General features: G+C 49.3%; 1 protein-coding gene across 1 annotated transcript in view; it reads left to right on the top strand.

The window, feature by feature from the left end:
- Positions 1-18,624, top strand: part of LOC120369058 — a 50,224-nt gene extending 31,600 nt beyond the window's left edge. The window contains exons 17-26 of the mRNA XM_039481949.1: positions 471-881; positions 2,569-2,672; positions 5,898-6,052; positions 7,277-7,445; positions 10,107-10,230; positions 10,849-10,964; positions 12,506-12,720; positions 13,729-13,837; positions 15,059-15,262; positions 17,694-18,624. Of these exons, the coding sequence (XP_039337883.1) occupies positions 471-881; positions 2,569-2,672; positions 5,898-6,052; positions 7,277-7,445; positions 10,107-10,230; positions 10,849-10,964; positions 12,506-12,720; positions 13,729-13,837; positions 15,059-15,262; positions 17,694-17,778 (1,692 nt within the window). The 3' untranslated portion in view covers positions 17,779-18,624. The remainder of the gene's footprint in view (positions 1-470; positions 882-2,568; positions 2,673-5,897; positions 6,053-7,276; positions 7,446-10,106; positions 10,231-10,848; positions 10,965-12,505; positions 12,721-13,728; positions 13,838-15,058; positions 15,263-17,693) is intronic.
- Positions 18,625-19,443: the final 819 nt, after the last annotated feature.

Here is a 19,443-nt window from a genome sequence, read left to right as displayed (position 1 = left end):
CCTGCTTTTCCAGAGGGTAAAATGCAAGGATCAATGTGGCATTAAGCTTGGCAAAATCATTCCCTTATGCGTCAACAAGTCATAGAAAAGGTGTGTGGAGTTTTCCCGCAGCTGACAGGAAAGTAGGAATGGTTGCATGGAATTTTTGCAACAAAGGAGAAGCAACGTGGTAGCATACTCAGTTATTTAGGGAGAATATAACTCAACGCCTCTTGTTTGGAAACTACACCCTCAAGAATCCCTGGACACTATTTGTGAACAGCTGACTTTTTCTAAGTGCTGTGCTTTATGGGTGTCTTTGAAGTTGTGAAGTGGAATACAAGCTGGATTCAAATTAATGTCTTTCTGTGTAGATATTTTGATCGCACAATGTTTAATTTTTACAAGTAATCGACCTATTTCAGGTAACGTCGTTTATTCAAGCCCCATCGTTTTTGCTTAACCCAGACGGTTACTGCTGAATCTTCCAACCCGGCACCATGAGTTTTGCCGAGCTCTTAGACCACGTTGGGGGGATGGGTCGCTTCCAAATCATCTATGCTATCTTACTGGCTCTCCCAGTTTTCATGATGGCCAGCCATAACCTCCTGCAGAACTTCACTGCTGCCATCTCTGAGCACCACTGCCATGTCCATATCAACATCAACAACACTCCTTACACCAACCTCACTGGAAAGCTCGCTGCCAAGGACCTCCTCAGGGTCTCCATCCCCATGGACAGCAAGCTGCAGCCAGAGAAGTGTCACCGCTTTGTCACTATGCAGTGGCAGCTCCTAGACTCCAACGCCACTGTCACAAACCTGACCGAGCTGGAGACTGAACCCTGCGCTGATGGGTGGGTGTACGACAAGAGCACTTTCACCAGCACCATTATTACAGAGGTACGTGAGAGCAAGACCTGCTGCAGTGCGGGTAACCCGCTGGGAAAGGGATACTGAAACCATGGGGTGGAAGTTGGGGTGGATGAGGTGAAAATATTTTTGTTGGAATCATGTCTTTTCATAGATTTTTGCACGCAAGTTTCACTGTCCTATGGGCAGAGAGGGTCAGAGTATCTATCTATCAATCCTCCTCTTCCTAGTATCGGATCTTAAAATTTGCACCAACCTACAGCCCCTGCATGTCTATTGACATCAGCTTGGTTTCAGCCCAGGGTCGCCCAGAGGATTCAGGGGGCCTGGGACAAAGCGGGGGAGCTGCGGCGCTTGTACTCACCCGGCGGCAGTCCGGGTCTTCGGCGGCATTTCAGCAGCGGGGGACCCTTCAGTCGCTCCGCGTCTTTGGCAGCACTGAAGGGCCCCCCACTGCCGAAATGCCGCCGAACACCCGGAGCGACTGAAGGGCCCCCTGCCGCTGAAATGCCGCTAAAGACCTGGACCACCGCCAGGCCAGGGCTCACAGGTCCCCTGTGGGGCCCGGAGCAAATTGCCCCCCTCCCCCCTCCCCTTCCTGGGCGGCCCTGTTTCAGCCTAAAACAGTGCAGAATTTCATCCAGGGCCATGTGCTGTTCACAGTTACATTCTGGCCCCCAAGGCGACTTCAATCCATGCAGCTTCAAGTGGCTGCCATTACACAGCTGTAAAGGAAAGCAGGACATGGCCTTTATGCTTCACAGAGTCTTGATTCCTTCAGTGTATGAGTAGGAGGAAGCTGTGGTTGCAGTGGTTGCGGTGGGAATTCCCCCGTCCATTTTGCAGTCAGTTTCCTCCCAATTAAACTGGACATAATCCACTAATCTACATTAAAGGAACCATGAATGATGCTAAGAGCTAGCCCTGCTCTCCCCTAGATCTCAAAGGGCTTTACAATAGTGACTAAACCTTACTATCCCATCTCACAACTGGGGGAAACTGAGGCACAGCAAGGCAGCATGACTTGTCCAAGGTCACAGCAAGTCAGTGTCAGAGCTAGGAGTAGCGGTCCCAGTCTCTTGAATGCTCACTCCATTCAAAACCATCCACCTCACGTGGGATCATTATATTTGATCCTACATTAACATCTAAAGGACCCATTCTGCGAGGCACTGCAGAGACCCTAGCTGAGTTCAGAGACTCACCGTGCCAGATGCTACACAGACCCAAGCTGAGAGTGGAGCCCTGTTGTGCCTGGCACTGCACAGAGCCCAACTCAGACTGGGGAACCCTTGTGCCAGATACTGCATTGACCCCCACCTCCAATCAGGGCCCCATTTCACTGGGCACTGCACAGACCCCAACTGAGACTGTGCTGGGTGCTCTGTAGACCCCAACTGAGATTGGGGCCCAACTGTGCTGGGTGCTGCACAGGGACAAAGCTAGAGACCAGGATGATCCTCCCTCATTTTACAGATGATGGACATTGAGACTCAGAGAGATTAAGGCTGTGATGCCCTGCAGATCACATTTCCCATTAAATGTAGGTAGCTTTGGACTTGTAATTAACAAATTAAAATTAATTGTAATGATTGCTAGGGGAACTGGCTGTCTAAATGCCATTAATGGCTCTGAAAATTTCAGCCCCAGTCTGGGGCCTTGACCACAAGCCAGTCTTCCTCCTGGAGCCCAGCTTCATTTTCTCTCTCCCTTACAGTGGGACCTGGTGTGTGACTCCCGGCAGCTGAAGCAGATGGCTCAGTCCATCTACATGGCTGGGATCCTGGCAGGAGGCATCCTCTTTGGAGGTCTGTCAGACAGGTGAGAGCAATGTCGTTATGAAGCCGAGCAAAGCTAATTCCTGGGGGAATCAGGAATCTCGAGCAGGTGGAGAGGAAGTTTTGGTACCTCTGTATTTGGCACTGGTGTGACTGCTACTGGAATCCTATGTTCAGTTCCAGTGTCCAAAATTCCACAGGGATGTTGGTAGGCTGGAGAGGGGTCAGAGAAGACCCACGAGAATGATTAAAGGCTTGGAAAACGTGCTTTACAGTGAGAGACTCCAGGAGCTCGAGCTATAAAGCAAAGGTTAAGGGGTGACTTGATCACAGTCTGTAAGTGGAGCCCCTTGAATTCGTTTAATAATTGTTTATTTTATTTTGGGGGGAATTTCTTGTGTTTTTTGTTTTGTTAATGTTATCCATGCACGGGGATCGGTTCTTGCCTCTGGGGGTTGGGAGGCCCTGGAAAGGGGCTGAATCCAGGGCCACCTGGGGGGGGGCAAGTGGGGCAATTTGCCCCAGGCCCCGCAGGGGCCCCACGAGAGTTTTCAGGGGCCCCCATGACAGTTTTCAGCGGGTCTTCAGCGGCAGGTCCTTCAGTGCCGCCAAACACACCCGGATCGAGTGAAGGACTCGCTGCCAAAGACCCGGAGCTCCTTTTGCTCCGGGTCTTTGGTGGCAATTCGATGGCGGGGGCTCCTTCCACTCCGGGTCTTCGGTGGAAGTTCGGCGGTGGGTCCTTCACTCACTCCAGGACCCACTGCCGAAGTGCCCGGAGCGGAAGGACTGCCGCCGCCGAAGACGCCAGGACCCCTGAATCCTCTGGGCGGCCCTGGCTGAGTCCTACCACCAGGGGTCGGAAGGCTCTGGGGGAGGTGAGTCTTGCACCCCCGAGCCTGCCCTGCACTCATCCCGCAGAAGCGGCTCCTGGGGTCCTGTGTGGTGCGGCTGGGCCTGGGTCTCGACTCCGGGTGTTGTGGCCTGGCACACGGGGTCTCAGAGCTGTTCAGGTTTGGCTGGGTGCCCCCCCCGTTCAGAGTAGGGAGCCAGGCCGAGCTTCACAGAACAGGAGCTGCCACTGCAGTGTGAGCTTTTAGCTTTATTTCAAATTATTTCACATTTGCAAAAAACATGGGGCTCTCTATATAGGTACCTACGCGGGGAGCAGCAATCTGATGAGAGGCTTTTCCAGTGGTGAGCTTGAGCCGGTTCGCAGGAACCGGTTGTTAAATTTAGCAGGCCTTTTAGAACCGGTTGTTCCAGGACAACCGGTTCTATAAAGGCTTCCTTTATTTAACAAAAGCTCCTGCCCAAGCTCATTTCCCCCTCCTCTCCTGAATGCTCCGCCCCCTTCTCCTCCCCCTCCCCTGCTGGGAAGCCTGACCAAGCAGCAGGCAGGCAGGTAAGCTGGGGGAGGGGAGGTGCAGCTGGCTCAGTGGCTCCCTCCAGCACAGCTCCTGGTCCCGGAGAGCGGCTCCCTCCAGCCTGGCACCCCCCGGCCGAGCACCCCCAGCCCCAGCCCGGTCCCGACCCCAGCCGAGTGCCCCTGGCTCCGGCCCCGTGGCTCCCTCCGGCCCGGCTCCTGGTCCCGGCTGAGCGCCCCAGCCCACCCTGTGCCGGCCCCCACCGAGTACCCCCAGCTTCTGCCCCGCGGCTCCAGCCCAGTCCCCACAGCGCTGGTACTGGTCCCGGCCCCCACGGCTCCGGCCCGGCTTATCCCGGCCCCCACGGTTGCGGCTCCAGACCGGCTCGGGCCCCACAGTGCCGGTGCTGGTCCCGGCCCCCGCGGCGCCAGCCCAGCCAGCCCTGGTCCCCACGGCGCCGGTGCTGCGCCTGGCCCGGCAGTTGCAGCACCGGCTCAGGGGCTCGGGCCCCGCAGCGCTGGCGCCGGTGCTGCGCCCGGCCCCCGTGGAGCCGGTGCTGGGCCCGGTTCGTATCCGGCCCCGCAGCACCGGTGCTGGGCCCGGCCCCCGTGGCTCCAGGCAGCGCAGGACGGGAGCAGGGAGCAGGGAGGGGATGTTGTAAGAGGGCCGGGGGGTTTGGGGGACCGTGGGGGGGTGGATAGGGGTGGGACGGTCAGAGGGCAGGGAACAGGAGGATTGAATGGGGGCAAGGGTCCTGGGGGCAGTCAGGAAGGAGCAGGGGTTGGATGGGGTGGCGGGGGGCAGTCAGGGGCAGGGATTCCAGGGGCGGTCAGGGGACAGGGAGAAGGGGTGGTTGGATGGGGCAGGGGTCCCGGGGGGCAATCAGGAATGAGAGGAGGGGTTGGATGGGGCGGAAGGGGGTGGTCAGGGAAGGGGGATGGATGGGGCAGGGGTCCCGGGGGGGCGTCAAAGAACGTGGGAGGTTGGATGGGGCAGGAGTCCCGGGGCGGGGGCGGCCACGACCCCCTCGTGAGGTGAGGAGGAGGAGGGAACCTGTTGTTAATATTTTGGCAGCTCATCACTGGGCTTTTCCATCTAGCAGACAAAGGTCTAACAAGATCCAGTGGCTGGAAATTGAAGCTAGACAAATTCTGACTGGAAATAAGGTGCAAATTTCTAACAGCAAAAGGAATTAACCATTGGAACAATGGCCCAAGGGCTGTGGTGGATTCTCCAGCCCTGGAGATTTTTAAATGAAGATTGCATATTTTTCTAACAGTCAAATATCAGCTGGGGATAACCTTACTGCCAAGGCCCTAGATTGCCTTAATCCAGTGCTGCAGGCAGGGCTGGCTCCAGCTTTTTGGCCACCCCAAGTGGTGAAGCAGGAAAAAAAAAATGTTAATGCTGATCGGTGGCACTTCAGTGGCAGCTCAATCGCGCCGCTTCATTCTTCGGCAGCAATTCGGTGGCGAGTCCTTCGCTCCCTCTCTTCCTCTTCAGTGGCACTTCAGCGGCAGCTCAAAGAGGAAGAGAGGGACTGAGGGACCCGTCGCCGAATTGCCGCCGAAGACCCGGACATGCCACCCCTTTCCATTGGCCGCCCCAAGCACCTGCTTCCTTCGCTGGTGCCTGGAGCCAACCCTGCCTGCAGGCCTCATCATTAGCAGCTACAGCACAGCTGACATGAAGTATTTTCATCAATAACCTTTTGTCATGTGCCACAGAGCTGGTTTTAGAACTGGAGCCTCCTGCCCTCTTAGCCCATTCCCCAAGCCAGGAAGCCATGCCAGTCAATGGCACCAATTGTTCCTTGCACCAGGTTTAACTCCTACTCTGAACACACTTGCCTCAGTATCCTGGGTTTCCCTCACCTGTTCTCTTGGTTCTTTTTGGCTCAGGTTTGGCCGCAGGTCTGTCTTGATCTGGTGCTACTTGCAGATGGCTGTCACGGGCACCTGCACTGCCTTCTCGCCCAACTTCACTGCCTACTGCATCTTCCGTTTCCTGACTGGAATGGCCTTCTCAGGCATTGTGATGAACGGTGTCTCTCTGTGTAAGTGTGTCCGGCGCCTGCCATCCCAGACACAAGATGAGCTGGTTACTGGGGATGGACGGAACTGCCTTGTTCCTGCTGCTGGTAAATTACTCTGTGGTGGGAGCACAGAGAGACCAGAAGCACACACAGCATGGGTGGGATGTCCAAGGTCTCAGCACCAAAAATCGGGAGCTAGATTTTCCAAAAGTCCTAATTCCCATTCCAACCTGGATTTACCAAAGCACTCAGCAGCCCTCTTTGGGACACTGATTGCCACAGCTGACAAAGACCTGAGCATGTTATTTAGGAGGTATTTTGCACCTCGAAATCTGGCCCTGTCCTCTTCTGAAAATTTAGTACCTAAACGAGAACTGAGTTCTCTGGAACAATCCCACCTCCGTGTGCTTCTGCAGTGCCAGAGCACAGGAGATGCCACAAAACAAGGCAGCTTCCAATAGCATGCAGGTCCCCAAGAATGGAATGGAAGTTATTCAGAGTGGAGTGCCATCATCAGATGGTGATGATTCACAACAGAACAGAGATTCCACAATACATCTTCTACAGAACAGGCACAGGCCATGTGCATCAGCCAGGAGCTACAGAATGCCCTCCTCATTACTAGAAAGTCCCTTGCACTATACAACATATACAGGTCCTCTAGGAACTGAAGGACCCAGGGGCAGTTGGGTATCAGAGGCTAATGGGACTCAGCTTATTCAATTACATAATAGCTGTGTATTGTGGCTGATGTACTTCAGGGTGCATAAGTGTGCCATTGCGGGGTATTGGAGCTGCTGCAACCCTGCAGGGTACAGTACAGCCTGCTGCCGCTGAGGGGGTCTTCTGGAGTGTTTGCAACCCTGCAGAGGGCAGTACTGCCTGCTGCCACTGGGAGACTGGTGCTGCAGTAGCCCTGCAGGGTACAGTACAGCTTGCTGCCAGCAGGGGGCTGGAGTTGCTGCAGGGCGCAGTACTGCCTGCTGCCATGGGGAGGGGGAATGGAGCGCCTCTAGCAGGGTGCAGTACCACCTACTACCACTAGGTGGGATGCAACTAGCAGGGAAGGCGGCATGGATCAGGGAATGTGGGTTCTGGGGAGCTATTTCATCTCAGCCTCAAAGAGCCAGGGGAAGGCTGTTTGTACATGTTTCTGCTGCCTCTGCTTGTGCTTGTTCTCACCACTGGAGGCCATCAGCCCAAGGACAGAGAGATCATTTCCCCTTTGTGTGTGTCTCTCCCCAGCTGTGGAATGGACACCGACCCGCACACGGGCCATTGTGGGCACCATGTATGGATACTGCTACACAATCGGGCAGTTCATTCTGGCTGGGATGGCTTATGCCATCCCCAACTGGCGCTGGCTGCAGCTTGTGGTGTCTTTGCCCTATTTCATCTACTTCATCTACTCCTGGTAGGTTAGCTCACCCTTATCCTTTCTGATCCATTCCCCTTCCATCCTGCTTTTCTCGTTGGATGCAGGAATGAGACAAACTTTAAGCAAGTAGAATAAACAAATCTCTTATCCTAGTTCTTATAATCTTGCGTCTCGATTACTGCAACATCCTCTTCTCCGGTCTTGGCAAATGCAATCTTGCTCCACTTACATCCATTCAAAACACTCATGCAAAGATCATTTCCCTGTCTCATTGCTTTGTCCATGTCACCTCGCTCTTTGCAGCCGTCCACTGGCTCCCCGTTCTTCATCACATCATACATAAACTACTCATCGTCACGCCCTACTGCACCATACCTATCCCATCTGCTACCTATCCCATCTGTCATTCACTAGCACAATGCCGACTCCCAACTCCGGCTGGCCCATGATGCCTGCCTCCGTTGCCCGCCAGGGCCGCCCAGAGGATTCAGGGGACCTGGTGTCTTCGGTGGCAGCAGTCCTTCCGCTCTGGGTCTTCAGGACACTTCGGTGGTGGGTCCCGGAGCGAGTGAAGGACCCGCTGTCAAACTGCAGCTGAAGACCCAGAGCGGAAGAAGCTCCAGGTCTTCAGCAGCAGGTCCTTCACTCAATCCGGGTGTGTTCGGCAGCACTGAAGGACCTGCTGCCAAAGACCTGCCAAAAATTCTCATGGGGGCCCCTGAAAACTCTCGTGCGGGCCCCTGCGGGGCCTGGGGCAAATTGCCCCACTTGCCCCCCCCCCGCCTCTGGGCGGCCCTGTTTGCCCGCTTGCTAAATTTTCAAACAAGCACCTTTGTGCATTCTATCGTGCTGCCCCTCATACCTGGGAGGAGCTCCCCTGTAAACATCAGCAAAGGTACCTCATTGTCCTTCTTCAAATCCTTCTTCAAACTCTCCTTTGCTGTGTGGCTTACAAAAATACCTGACCACGGTTAGGTTGCTGATGTGCAGAGACCATTGCCTAACATGCTGACCAATACTGTCTCACTGTTTCCTTGTGTTCCCCTGTCTGTATCCACCTGTTGTTGCTTGTCTTGTCCTTAGATTATAAGCTGTTTGGGGCAGCGACTGTCTTTTTGTTCAGCACGTGAGAGAATGGGGTTCTGCCCCATGACTGGGCCTTCAGGGCATTACGGTAATACAAACAGTGAACAAAAAACTATGAAAGCGGTGGAGTTTCATACCTGGAATTGTTTCAGCAAACCAGGGAAATGGCAAGACTTAGAGGATAACGTATGAATAGAGAGAGTTGAAGATTTGACATCTTAAATTTGTTTTCCATGAAAAATGGCTTACTCCTCCCCGAAAAATTCTGTTTCCTTCAAAAATTTTCCATGGAAGGAAACATTTTATTTTAGTTTTCAGGATGGGGTGGGGGGGAAGGTTTGCTGAAAAATAACCATTTCTTTCTAAATTTATTTTTTTGACACAACAAACGTTTTCATTTCAATGTTTTAGAGCCATGTTTTTCCACTTTCCCCCCATTTTCCAGTGGAAAAATGAAAGCAAAAGAAATAAAAGAGAGGAAATAAAAAACAAACCAACCCCAAAATGGAAACAAAATGAAAACTTTTGTTTTGTTGAAAAAAATATATAAAATATTGTGAAAAATTTCCAGTGAAACCAAAGAGGGCTCTACTCTACCCATAATGTCACTGCTAGGTAATATGAGGAACTGACCTATCATGGGTATTTATCTGGCACTCACCACCATAGTATCTAGGCACACCACAATGTTTAATATATTTCTTCTCACAGCTAGAGCTGGCTAGCAAAAACCATGAGAGTCTTTGAGACTTTGAAAAATTTTCCCATCCCAAATCTGGCCAAAAGTCAAAACCAGGAAAACTTTTGTAAATTGATAATCTGAAAAAATATTCCAGTTGGGTCAGTTGAAATGTTGCTTTTTGATAATTTTGAAATTTTTCTTTTTGATCTGGAACTTGTTTATTTTTTACCTTTTTTTTTAGCATAAGTGATTAAAAATTTTGAAACAAAATTGTTGAAACTTTTAATTTTGACAAAGGTCACATTTTGAATATATTTTTTTTAAATCAAGAGATTCATTGAATCCGACCTTTCCCTGCAAACAGTTTCAGTTTGGACAAACGTGCATTCTTCAATGGAAAAAATATTTCAGCAGAAAAGTGCCGACCAGCTGTAACCACAACACCCTTCTGAGGGAGAGCAGTGCTATTATCCTATTGAACAGATGAGGGGATTCAGACACAGAGACAGACAAAGTGACCTGCAATGATCACACAGGAAGTCTGCAGGGGAGCAGGGAATTGAAACCAGGGCTCCGCTATCACCCAATCACCATCCTTCCTTCCTGATGCATGGCAAGGGGCAGTACCACCTGCTGCCACTGGGCAGTCTCCTGGCAGGAATGGAGCTTCAGGTTGCAGTAACACCTGCCTGTCACTAGGGGGCTGCAGATAGCAGAGGGGGGAGTTAAAGCAGAGAATGCAGGTTCCACTGAGGCTATTCCACAACATGCTCCCTGCTGCCTCTGCCACTGCTTGTGTCCTGCACTGGCTTTGGGCACTGCCCCTAGTGTAGAAGCACAGCACCGTGCTCCAGTGGGGCTGATCCCAGTTCAACAAGAGCAATGCGCGTGTTCTGTGCAGGTGTGTTTTCATATCTTCTGCTTCCCAGGTGGTTTGCGGAGTCCGCCCGCTGGCTGGTGATAGCCGGCAGACCCAACGAGGCAGTGAAGCAGCTCCAGAGAGTGGCCAGGATAAACAGGAAGAAGGAAGAAGGAGACAAACTCAACATAGAGGTAAGACTGGATCTCAGAGAGGCTGAGAGTTCCCACCAACTCCAGTGGCCGATATAGGAACACGAGACAAGCAGATATAAATCAGCATGGTTGCACTCATGTCATGGGGACTCTGCACATGTACACCAGTGGCGCAACTGGCTTTAGTGTTCCCTGAGCAATGGTATTCTCACCATGGTCTGACTTCTTTCTGACACAATTGGATTCCCATATCTACAAGGTATCTTCTATCAATCTCTCTACCTATAGCCGGACATATATAACCACCTATCCAGCCATCTGTGCATCCATCTCTTTATAAACATATACTCATACACATATCTCTATTCATCTCCATTGATCTTTCATCCCCACACACACCTCTCTATCCATCCATCCCCATACAAATGCTTCTATCCATCCATCCCCATGCACGCCCTTCTATCTATCCATCCATCCATCCCTCTCTTCCTACACATACACATTATTTGGTCTGCACTGAGGCCTGCTCTGAGACAAGAATTTTGGCACCACTGGATGATACAGAATCTCATTCCCTCCCATTCCCCTGCTCTGTTTCCAGGCCTTTCCCACCATGGAGGCCCCATGCCGTTACCCAGAACTCTCTTCTCTCCCCAGGTCTTGAGATTCAACATGCAGAAAGAAATAGCCTCTGCAAAGAGCAGCTATACCTTCATCGACCTGGTGCGGACCCCTGTCATACGCCGGATCTCCTTCTGCCTCTGCTTTGTATGGTTAGTCGGCTCTTGTGCTCGCAAAAAGAGGAAGCTGAGACTATGATATGAAGCAGCCTGCAGCAAGGAAACCAGGCATGACAATTTGCTGAGGAATGGGGCAAATAATGGATTTTCTGACCTGCAGGCAATTCCGAAAAAATCAGTAAAAAAATCATTTTGGGTTGAACAGAAAACCATTTTTTTTCTTAATTTCTGACTAATCAAAAAGTTGAAAAAACATTTTGTTTCGATTTCAAATAGTTTAAGATTTTTAAAAAAAAATAAAATTAAAGAAATGTTTGAGACAAACATTCATTTTGAACCAAAACTGAAAACATTTAGATTTTGTTTTGGTTTGGTTTTGTGGGGCTTTTTTTTTTTTTTTATCTGAAACAATTCAGCAAAAGGGACATGAATTCCCTAAGCATTTTGATGTCGTGGAGTCTGCATTTTGTGCTGGAAAAGGTTTTCGATGAAACATTTTGCTCAGCTCTACTAAGCCCCACTGATGCTCCACTTCATCCCATGGCATGTCAGTGACAGCCAATTTCAATTGGCATGACAGTCAATTTCAACTTGATTGAATATCCCACTAGATCACAATTCAGTATGTGATAGCTAGACTTTGGTAAATCCCACCTGGGAGACAGCATGTAGAGAAAACCATCAGGAGGTTGTTATACCCAGAAGCAGGAATAGGACGCAGGAGTCTCATGCGTCCGATGAAGTGGGTATTCACCCATGAAAGCTCATGCTCCAAAACGTCTGTTAGTCTATAAGGTGCCACAGGACTCTTTGCTGCTTTTACTGGTTCCTATAGTCACCTATTCCTATGACACATTCCATGTGCAGAGCGGGGAAAAGAACCCAGGAATCCTTGGTGCCTAGTGTGTCTTGTTCCAGCTATTGGACCCCATTCCTCTCTGAGAGTTAACAACAGAGCAAAGCCCCCCCCATTAGGCCCCACTCTTCTTCCAAGGCTGGAAATAGAACCCAGGAGTCCTGGCTCCCAGCTGCTCCCCAGTCTAACTCACTAGACCATACTCCCTTCCCACCGCCATGAACAGAACACAGTGCAGTTTACCCACCAGGGGTGGCTCCAGGCACCAGTGCAGCAAGCGCGTGCCTGGGGCAGCAAGCTGGAGGGGGCGGCGTGCCGGTCGCTGTGAGGGCGGCAGTCAGGCAGCCTTCGGCGGCTTGTCTGAAGGAGGTCCACTGGTCCCGCGGCTTTGGCGGCAATTCAGCTGCGGGTATGCCAAAGGCGCAGAACTGGCAGATCACCCACAGAGCCACCCCCTAATCCAAGTGACCAGCGGACCACCCGCAGGCGTGCCACCAAAGGCCGCCTGACTGCCGTGCTTGGGGCAGCAAAAAACAGAGCCGCCCCTGCTACCCACTAGACTACACTGCCACCCAAAGCAGTGAAGAGAACCCAGGGGTCCTGACTCCAACCACTAAACACATTTCCAGGGCCCATTGCTGAAAGGGAACATGCTTGTAACAAATAAACTCAATGATAAGGACTCTCTATGCATCAATACCTGTCTGCTTCATCCCAGGTTCTCCACCAGCTTTGCCTATTATGGGTTGGCCATGGACCTGCAGAATTTCGGTGTCAATATCTTCTTGATCCAGCTGGTCTTTGGAGCTGTCGATTTCCCAGCGAAGTTCATTTCGGTCCTCACAATCAGCTTCATCGGGCGCCGGTTCACACAGGCCTTGGTCCTCATCCTGGCTGGACTCTCTATCCTAGCCAACATCTTTGTCCCACAAGGTGGTTACTTGGTGTCCTGGATTTTCAGGGTTCGATACGGACGTGTTCAAGCCTTTGTCATACCAAAGGTCCAAAGCCTGGCTAATATGGTCAGCTGCAGGGGAGGGAGAAGATCCAGGAGAGCTGGTCCATAAGGGCTAAGGGGGCTCAAGCCCACCGATATGTCACATCTGTGTTCTGTGGCTGAGGTACTGCAGGGTACAGAACCACCTGCTGCTGCCAGGGATTGAAGCAGCTGACACGTGTTTACGACACCAGTTGCCATGGCACTTCCCCGTGAAGCAACCTGAGAGACATATTCAGCCTGATCCAGGCTGGCCTGTTGCAAGATGGTTGTGAATTGGATGAGCCGCTGTCTGGGAGGGGTGACAGACACAGTTTCACAAACAAAGCTGGGTAGATGGTTATTAGTATTTGATCATTGGGCGAGGTGCTGCACAGACCCCAGATGACATCAGGGCCCCATTGTGCCGAGCACTGCACAGACCTAAAGGGAGAGGCAGGCCCTGCCCCAAAGAGCTCACAATCTAAATAGACAACACAGAAAGGACTATCACTCTTATTTCTAGGAGGAGGGAGAGCTCAGTGGTTTGAGCATTGGCCTACTAAACCCAGGGTTGTGAGTTCAATCCCTGAGGGGGGCATTTGGGGATTAGTCCTGCTTTGAGCAGGGGGTTGGATAAGATGATCTCCTGAGGTCCCTAATAATCTAGGATTGATTCTGGATGGCAAACTGAGGCACAGATCCTCAGCTGGTGTCAATTAGCCCAGCTCCATTGATTTCTTGCCCCTTTTGGCTTTAATGGAGCAGCTGGGGATTTGGCTCTATTGACTCCAATGGAGTTACAGCCAATTTGTACCAACTGGGGATCTGGCCTCACTGATTCCAGTGCAGCTATGCTGATTTACACCAGCTGGGGATCTGGCCCCATCAGCCCCTGACCCTTCTTGAGCATTTCAGCCTTTTTCCACGTGCTTAACCCTCCTCTATTGTGTGCTTCTCCCAAGATCTGAAGACCCTGCGCACCGTTCTGGCTGTCTTTGGAAAAGGCTGTCTTGCTGCCTCCTTTAACTGTGTCTACCTCTACACAAGTGAGCTGTACCCCACAGTGATTAGGTAGGTAGAAAAAAAACCTCAGAGGGTGCAGCTCAAACTACACATGCAGCCCCATGGAACAGCAAGAGACCAAAGCCAAGTGATTAGATCTGGGCAGGAATTTTTCATCAAAATGTACTTTTCTGACAGAAAAAGCTATTTCACCAAAGCCAAAGCTTTTCATGGGAAAGGGTTGGTTAGAAAAAATGGAGGGGAGGGGGCAGGGGAAGGTTGGAAATTGCATTTCCAAAATGAAAATTTTAGTTTTTCTGGTTGGAAACAACTGTGTTTTGGAATGTGCATTAAAAACAACCACGCTTTTTTGTACAAATTCATAATGGTCAAAATCAAAATGAAATGATGTGATGGACCCAAACCAAGATTTTTTTATACTGTTGAATTCACAAAATTTTTTGAAATTTCAGTAGTTCGTCCTGATTGAGAATGGGAAAAATGTTTGAAATCTCAAAATTTATCATGGGACAGGAAAACAATTTTCCGACCAGCTCTACTAGTGATTTTGGGCACCTCGGGGTATGCTCACGTTAGGACACTGCAACTGGGCTTGATTCTCTGCAATTGCTGAGGATGTGCCATCTGAAAAGTGAGGATCTCTGAAGCGTCTCAGTCTAGCCACCCAAAATTGCCCTTCTAGGAACTAGGAATTGTCACATCGGATCAAAGATCTAGCTAGCTCTGTCTCAGCTGCAAGAAACCCTGCACTTGTGGTAACCTGCCCCCAGGAAAGTTCCCATTTGTTAAGTTAGCACCTAAAGACCACACCAAGGCCCCATGGTGCCAACTGCTGCATAGACCCTGATTGAGATCAGGTTCCCATTGTACTAGGCACTCCACAGGTCATGAGTGAGATCAGGGCCTCCATTATATGAGGCACTGCACAGACCCAAATTGAGATTAGCGCCCCATTGTGCCAGGTGCTGCCCAGATACATAGTGACAGCAGTTGCTGCTCTTCACAATCATAATAGACAAGACAGACTGAGGTGCAAGGAGAAAGAGATGAATGAAGGGAGGAAGTGACTTGCCCAAGGTTACGCAGTGGGTCAGTGGCAGAGCAAGGAAAAGAACCCAGGTGTCCTGACTCCCTAGTCACTCTACTAGTCCACAGGGCCTGGCTGAGAGGTACTGCTTGGCTTATTGCCTGTGAGCTCCTTAGCCCAGATTTTTCTCATCACTGTGGCTTATGCTAATAGCTCTGTTTGTTATGATTTCAAATTCACAGGCAGACCGGCATGGGTTTGAGCAACACCATGGCGCGCCTGGGCAGCATCACTGCCCCATTGGTAAAGATGCTGGAGGAATACGTTCCCTTCCTGCCACTGATCATTTATGGAGCTGCCCCAATCATCTCTGGCATTACAGCGACCTTCCTGCCCGAGACGCTCAACGTGCCATTGCCTGAGACCATAGAGGAGGTGGAGACACGGTTAGTAGAATCTATTGGGAGGCAGGAACAGTAGCCATGATGCTCTATGTGGGGGCTTTGTGATATAGACATGGGTCCACTGAAAGAGAGAGAGTGAGAGAGAGAGCGCGAGTGCACAAACAAGAAATAATATGCATGATTAGATAGTGTGATAAAGTTCCTCCTCTACTTTGGTGGGTCCTGTGCTTATTGGCGGATTTTGCTAGTCTCAGAGATCTTCCTGGGTTGGATCAGGAGTTGGGAGGTTTTGGGGAGAACCAGGCCCCGCCCTCTAACCCTGGTTCCTGCCCAGGGCCCTGTGGACTGCAGCTGTCTAGAGTGCCTTCTGGAATAGCTGCACGACAGCTACAATTCCCTGGGCTACTTCCCCAGGGCCTCCTCCCAACACCTTCTTTGTCCTCACCACAGGACCTTCCTCCTGATGTCTGTTAACGCTTGTACTCCTCAGTCCTCCAGCAGCACATCCTCTCACTCCCAACTCCTTACACACACCTCACTAACTGGAGTGAGAGCCTTTTTATACAAGGTGTCCTGATTAGCCTTAATTAATTCTAGTAACTTCCCAATTGGCTACAGGTGTCCTAATTAACCTGCCTGCCTGAATTAATTCTAGAAAGTTCCTGAGTATTCTGGAATAGTCCCTGTTATCTTACCCAGGGAAAAGGGACCTGCTTAACCTGGAGCTAATGTATATACCTTGAACCACTCTCTTGTAGCCATCTGGCCTGACCCTGTCATGATAGATAGATAAGAACGGCCATACTGGGTCAGACCAAACGTCCATGAAGCCCAGTATCCTGTCCTCTGACAGTGGACAATGGCAGGTGCCCAAAAGGGAATGAACAGACAGGTTAAGTGATCCATGCCCTGTCACCCAATCCTAGCTTCTGGCAAACAAAGGCTAGGGACACCATTCAGGTCCATCAATGGCTATTAGCCAGGATGGGCAGATCTTCCATGAATCTATCTAGCTCCCTTTTGAACCCTGTTATAGTATTGGCCTTCACAACATCCTCTGGCAAGGAGTTCCACATGTTGACAGTGCGTTGTGTGAAAAAAATACTTTCTTGTGTTTGTTTTAAACCTGCTACCTATTAATTTCATTTGGTAGCCCTTTGTTCTTGTATTATGAGAGAGTAAATAAGGAATTATTTATTTTCTCTATACCACTCATGATTTTATAGACGTCTATCATATTCCCCTAGTTGCCTCTTTTCCAAGCTGAAAAGTCCCAGTCTTATTAATGTCTCCTCATACAGAAGCCGTTCTATACCCCTAATCATTTTTTTGCCCTTTTCTGAACTTTTTCGAATTCCAATATATCTTTTTTGAGATGGGGCGACCACAGCTGGGCACAGTATTCATTGTGTGGGCGTACCATGGATTTATATACAGGCAATATGATATTTTCTGTCTTATTATCTATCCCTTTCTTGATGATTCCCAACATTCTGTTTGCTTTTTTGACTGCCACTGCACATTGAGTGGATGATTTCAGAGAACTATCCACAATGACTCCAAGATCACTTTCTTGAGTGGTAAGAACTGATTTAGACCCCATCATTGTATATGTATAGTTAGGATTATGTTTTCCAATGTGCATTACTTTGCACTTGTCAACATTAAATTTCATCTGCCATTTTGTTGCCCAGTCACCCAGTTTTGTGAGATCCTTTTGTAGCTCTTCACAGTCTGCCTGGGACTTAACTATCTTGAGTAGCTTTGTATCATCTGCAAATTTTGCCCCCTCACTGTTTACCCCTTTTTCCAGATCGCTTATGAATATGTTAAATAGGACTAGTCCTAGAACAGACCCCTGGGGGACACCACTATTTACCTCTCTCCATTCTGAAAACTGACCATTTATTCCTAACCATTTTTTCCCCGATCTTTTAACCAATCCATGAGAGAAGCTAAACTCTTATCCCATGACTGCTTATTTTGCTTAAGAGCCTGTGGCGAGGGATCTTGTCTGAAAATCTAAATATACTATATCCATTGGATCTCCTTTGTCCGCATGCTTGTTGACCCCTCAAAGAATTCTAGTAGATTGGTGAGGCATGATTTCCCTTTACAAAAACCATGTTGACTATTTCCCAACAAACTATGTTCATCTATGTGTCTGACAATTTTGTTCTTTACAATAGTTTTAACCAATTTGCCCAGTACTGAAGTGAGGCTTATCAGCCTGTAGTTGCCAGGGTGACCTCTGGAGCCCTTTTTAAAAATTGGTGTCACAGTAGCTATCCTCCAATCATTTGGGTAGATAGACAGATTGATAGATAGTCTGATCCAATTGACTCCAGTGTAGCTATGGATGATTTACACCAGGTGGGATCTGGCCCCATTAGCTCCAAGCATGTTTTAAGCCAAGTCTGTCTCTTGATGCTTGTATAAATGTTAATATTTACTGATATTCTTTTTCATTGAGATCCAGGCATCTGAGAGATGATGAACAACAAATGAAGATCCTTCTGAAACCCACCATGCCAGACCCAGCCAAGGAAGCCAGTTAAGGAAAGAAAAAATGAGTAACTGTGGTAGGGTCTACGGGTAAAATTTTCAAAAGTGCCTTAGGAGCCTATGTTCCATTTTCACCAGTGACTTAGCCACTCCCATGCCTCATCTACCCGAGCACTTCTGAAAATCCCACTGGGCACTTATCTGAATCTCTTGGTACCTAAGTACCTTTGAAAGTGTGGCTCCCAATCACTTTTGAAAGTGAGGGCTTAGGCACTTTTGAAGACTCCACCCTCTCTCTTTTACTGTTTTAATCATAGCAGAAGTAATATGCAGGCATCAGTGACAACTCCATAGGGGTTGAATTTTGCACTTAATGCAGGGAATCAACCTCTTCAAAAAGCATGTTGACCTCCAAATCACAGCAGGAATTTATACCATGGGACCTGCTGGTGTGTAAGGTGGGGGACACGACTCAATTACTCTATGTAGCTCCTCCATGTAGTTCAAAACCTGGTGTTGCACTCTGCTGGGATCCAACATATGGTACCTAACAGCTCAGCAAATATTTTTGGGCCAGATCCTCAGCAAGTGTTAATCCACGTAGTTGAGGATTGACCCAGTACTGCAGGACAGTCACGTGGTGGCAATTCTTAAGGGAATTCTGTAAGAATATGTACAGAAATGGTGGCAGAATATAAGAACTGCTGGACTGATCACAGCCAAGGTCCATGTAGTCTCTCTGACAGTGGTCAGCAATAGATGCCTTATAGGAAGGTGTGAGAAATCTGCAGTGGGCAGATATGAAATAATCTCCCCACCATTAAGTCTCATCCTGATCTTGAATAGTCATTAAAGTTGGGCAAAACATGGATTTTTCAGCTCACTCGCAATTTGGAAAAATCAAGGGAAAACACATTTTGGCTGAAAATGAAATTGTTCAAAATTTTCAGCAAATCAAGAAGAGTAAAAAATTTGTTTCAAACTAAACATTTTGCTTTGATTGCGAATTGCTTTAAACTTTAGTATTTTGTATAAAAAACAATTAAAGGAAATTTCTAAACGAAGTTGTTTCAAATCGAAAGATCAAAACATTTAGACTTTCAGGATTTTTCCTCCTGAAATGAACAACGCAGCAAAACCAACATGAAATCATGAACTATTGTAGTGTCACCAAATCTGCATTTTTCATCCCAAAACAGTTTGTTGAAAAATTTCACAGCTCCACTAGTCACAGATTGGCTTAAGGCCCAAAGCATGAGGTTTATATGCCTTCTAAAACTTTGTTTTATTACTGATATTCCTGTTACCTATAGAGATGTCCAGTCTCCCCTTTGAATCTTGCTAAGTTGTGGTCTTGATGTCATCCGGTATCAGTGAGTTCCACAGTCTAACACTATCATGTCAGAAAGGATATTTCCTTTGTTCAGTTTTGAAAACTGAAAAGGGAACCCAGGAGTCCTGATTCTCAGCTTCCCCTGCCCTAGCCCACTACATTTCACTTCCCTCAGAGTCAGGAGTCCTGACTCCCAACCCCCCCCGCCAAACACATACACACGCTAACCTCCCCTCCCATTCCAGAGCTGGGAATGGAACCTGGGAGTCCTGACTCCGAGCCCCATCTGCTCTAACCATTAGACACTACTCTCCAGCCAGAGCTGGGAACAGAGCTCAGAAGTCCTGACCCTCATTCCTGCTGCTCTGACCCATTAGACTCCATT

Source organism: Mauremys reevesii, linkage group 7, assembly GCF_016161935.1.
Source record: "Mauremys reevesii isolate NIE-2019 linkage group 7, ASM1616193v1, whole genome shotgun sequence".
Lineage (NCBI taxonomy): Eukaryota > Metazoa > Chordata > Testudines > Geoemydidae > Mauremys > Mauremys reevesii.
The sequence above is the reverse complement of the archived record's forward strand: the minus strand, read 5'-3'. Positions and strand labels throughout refer to the sequence as shown.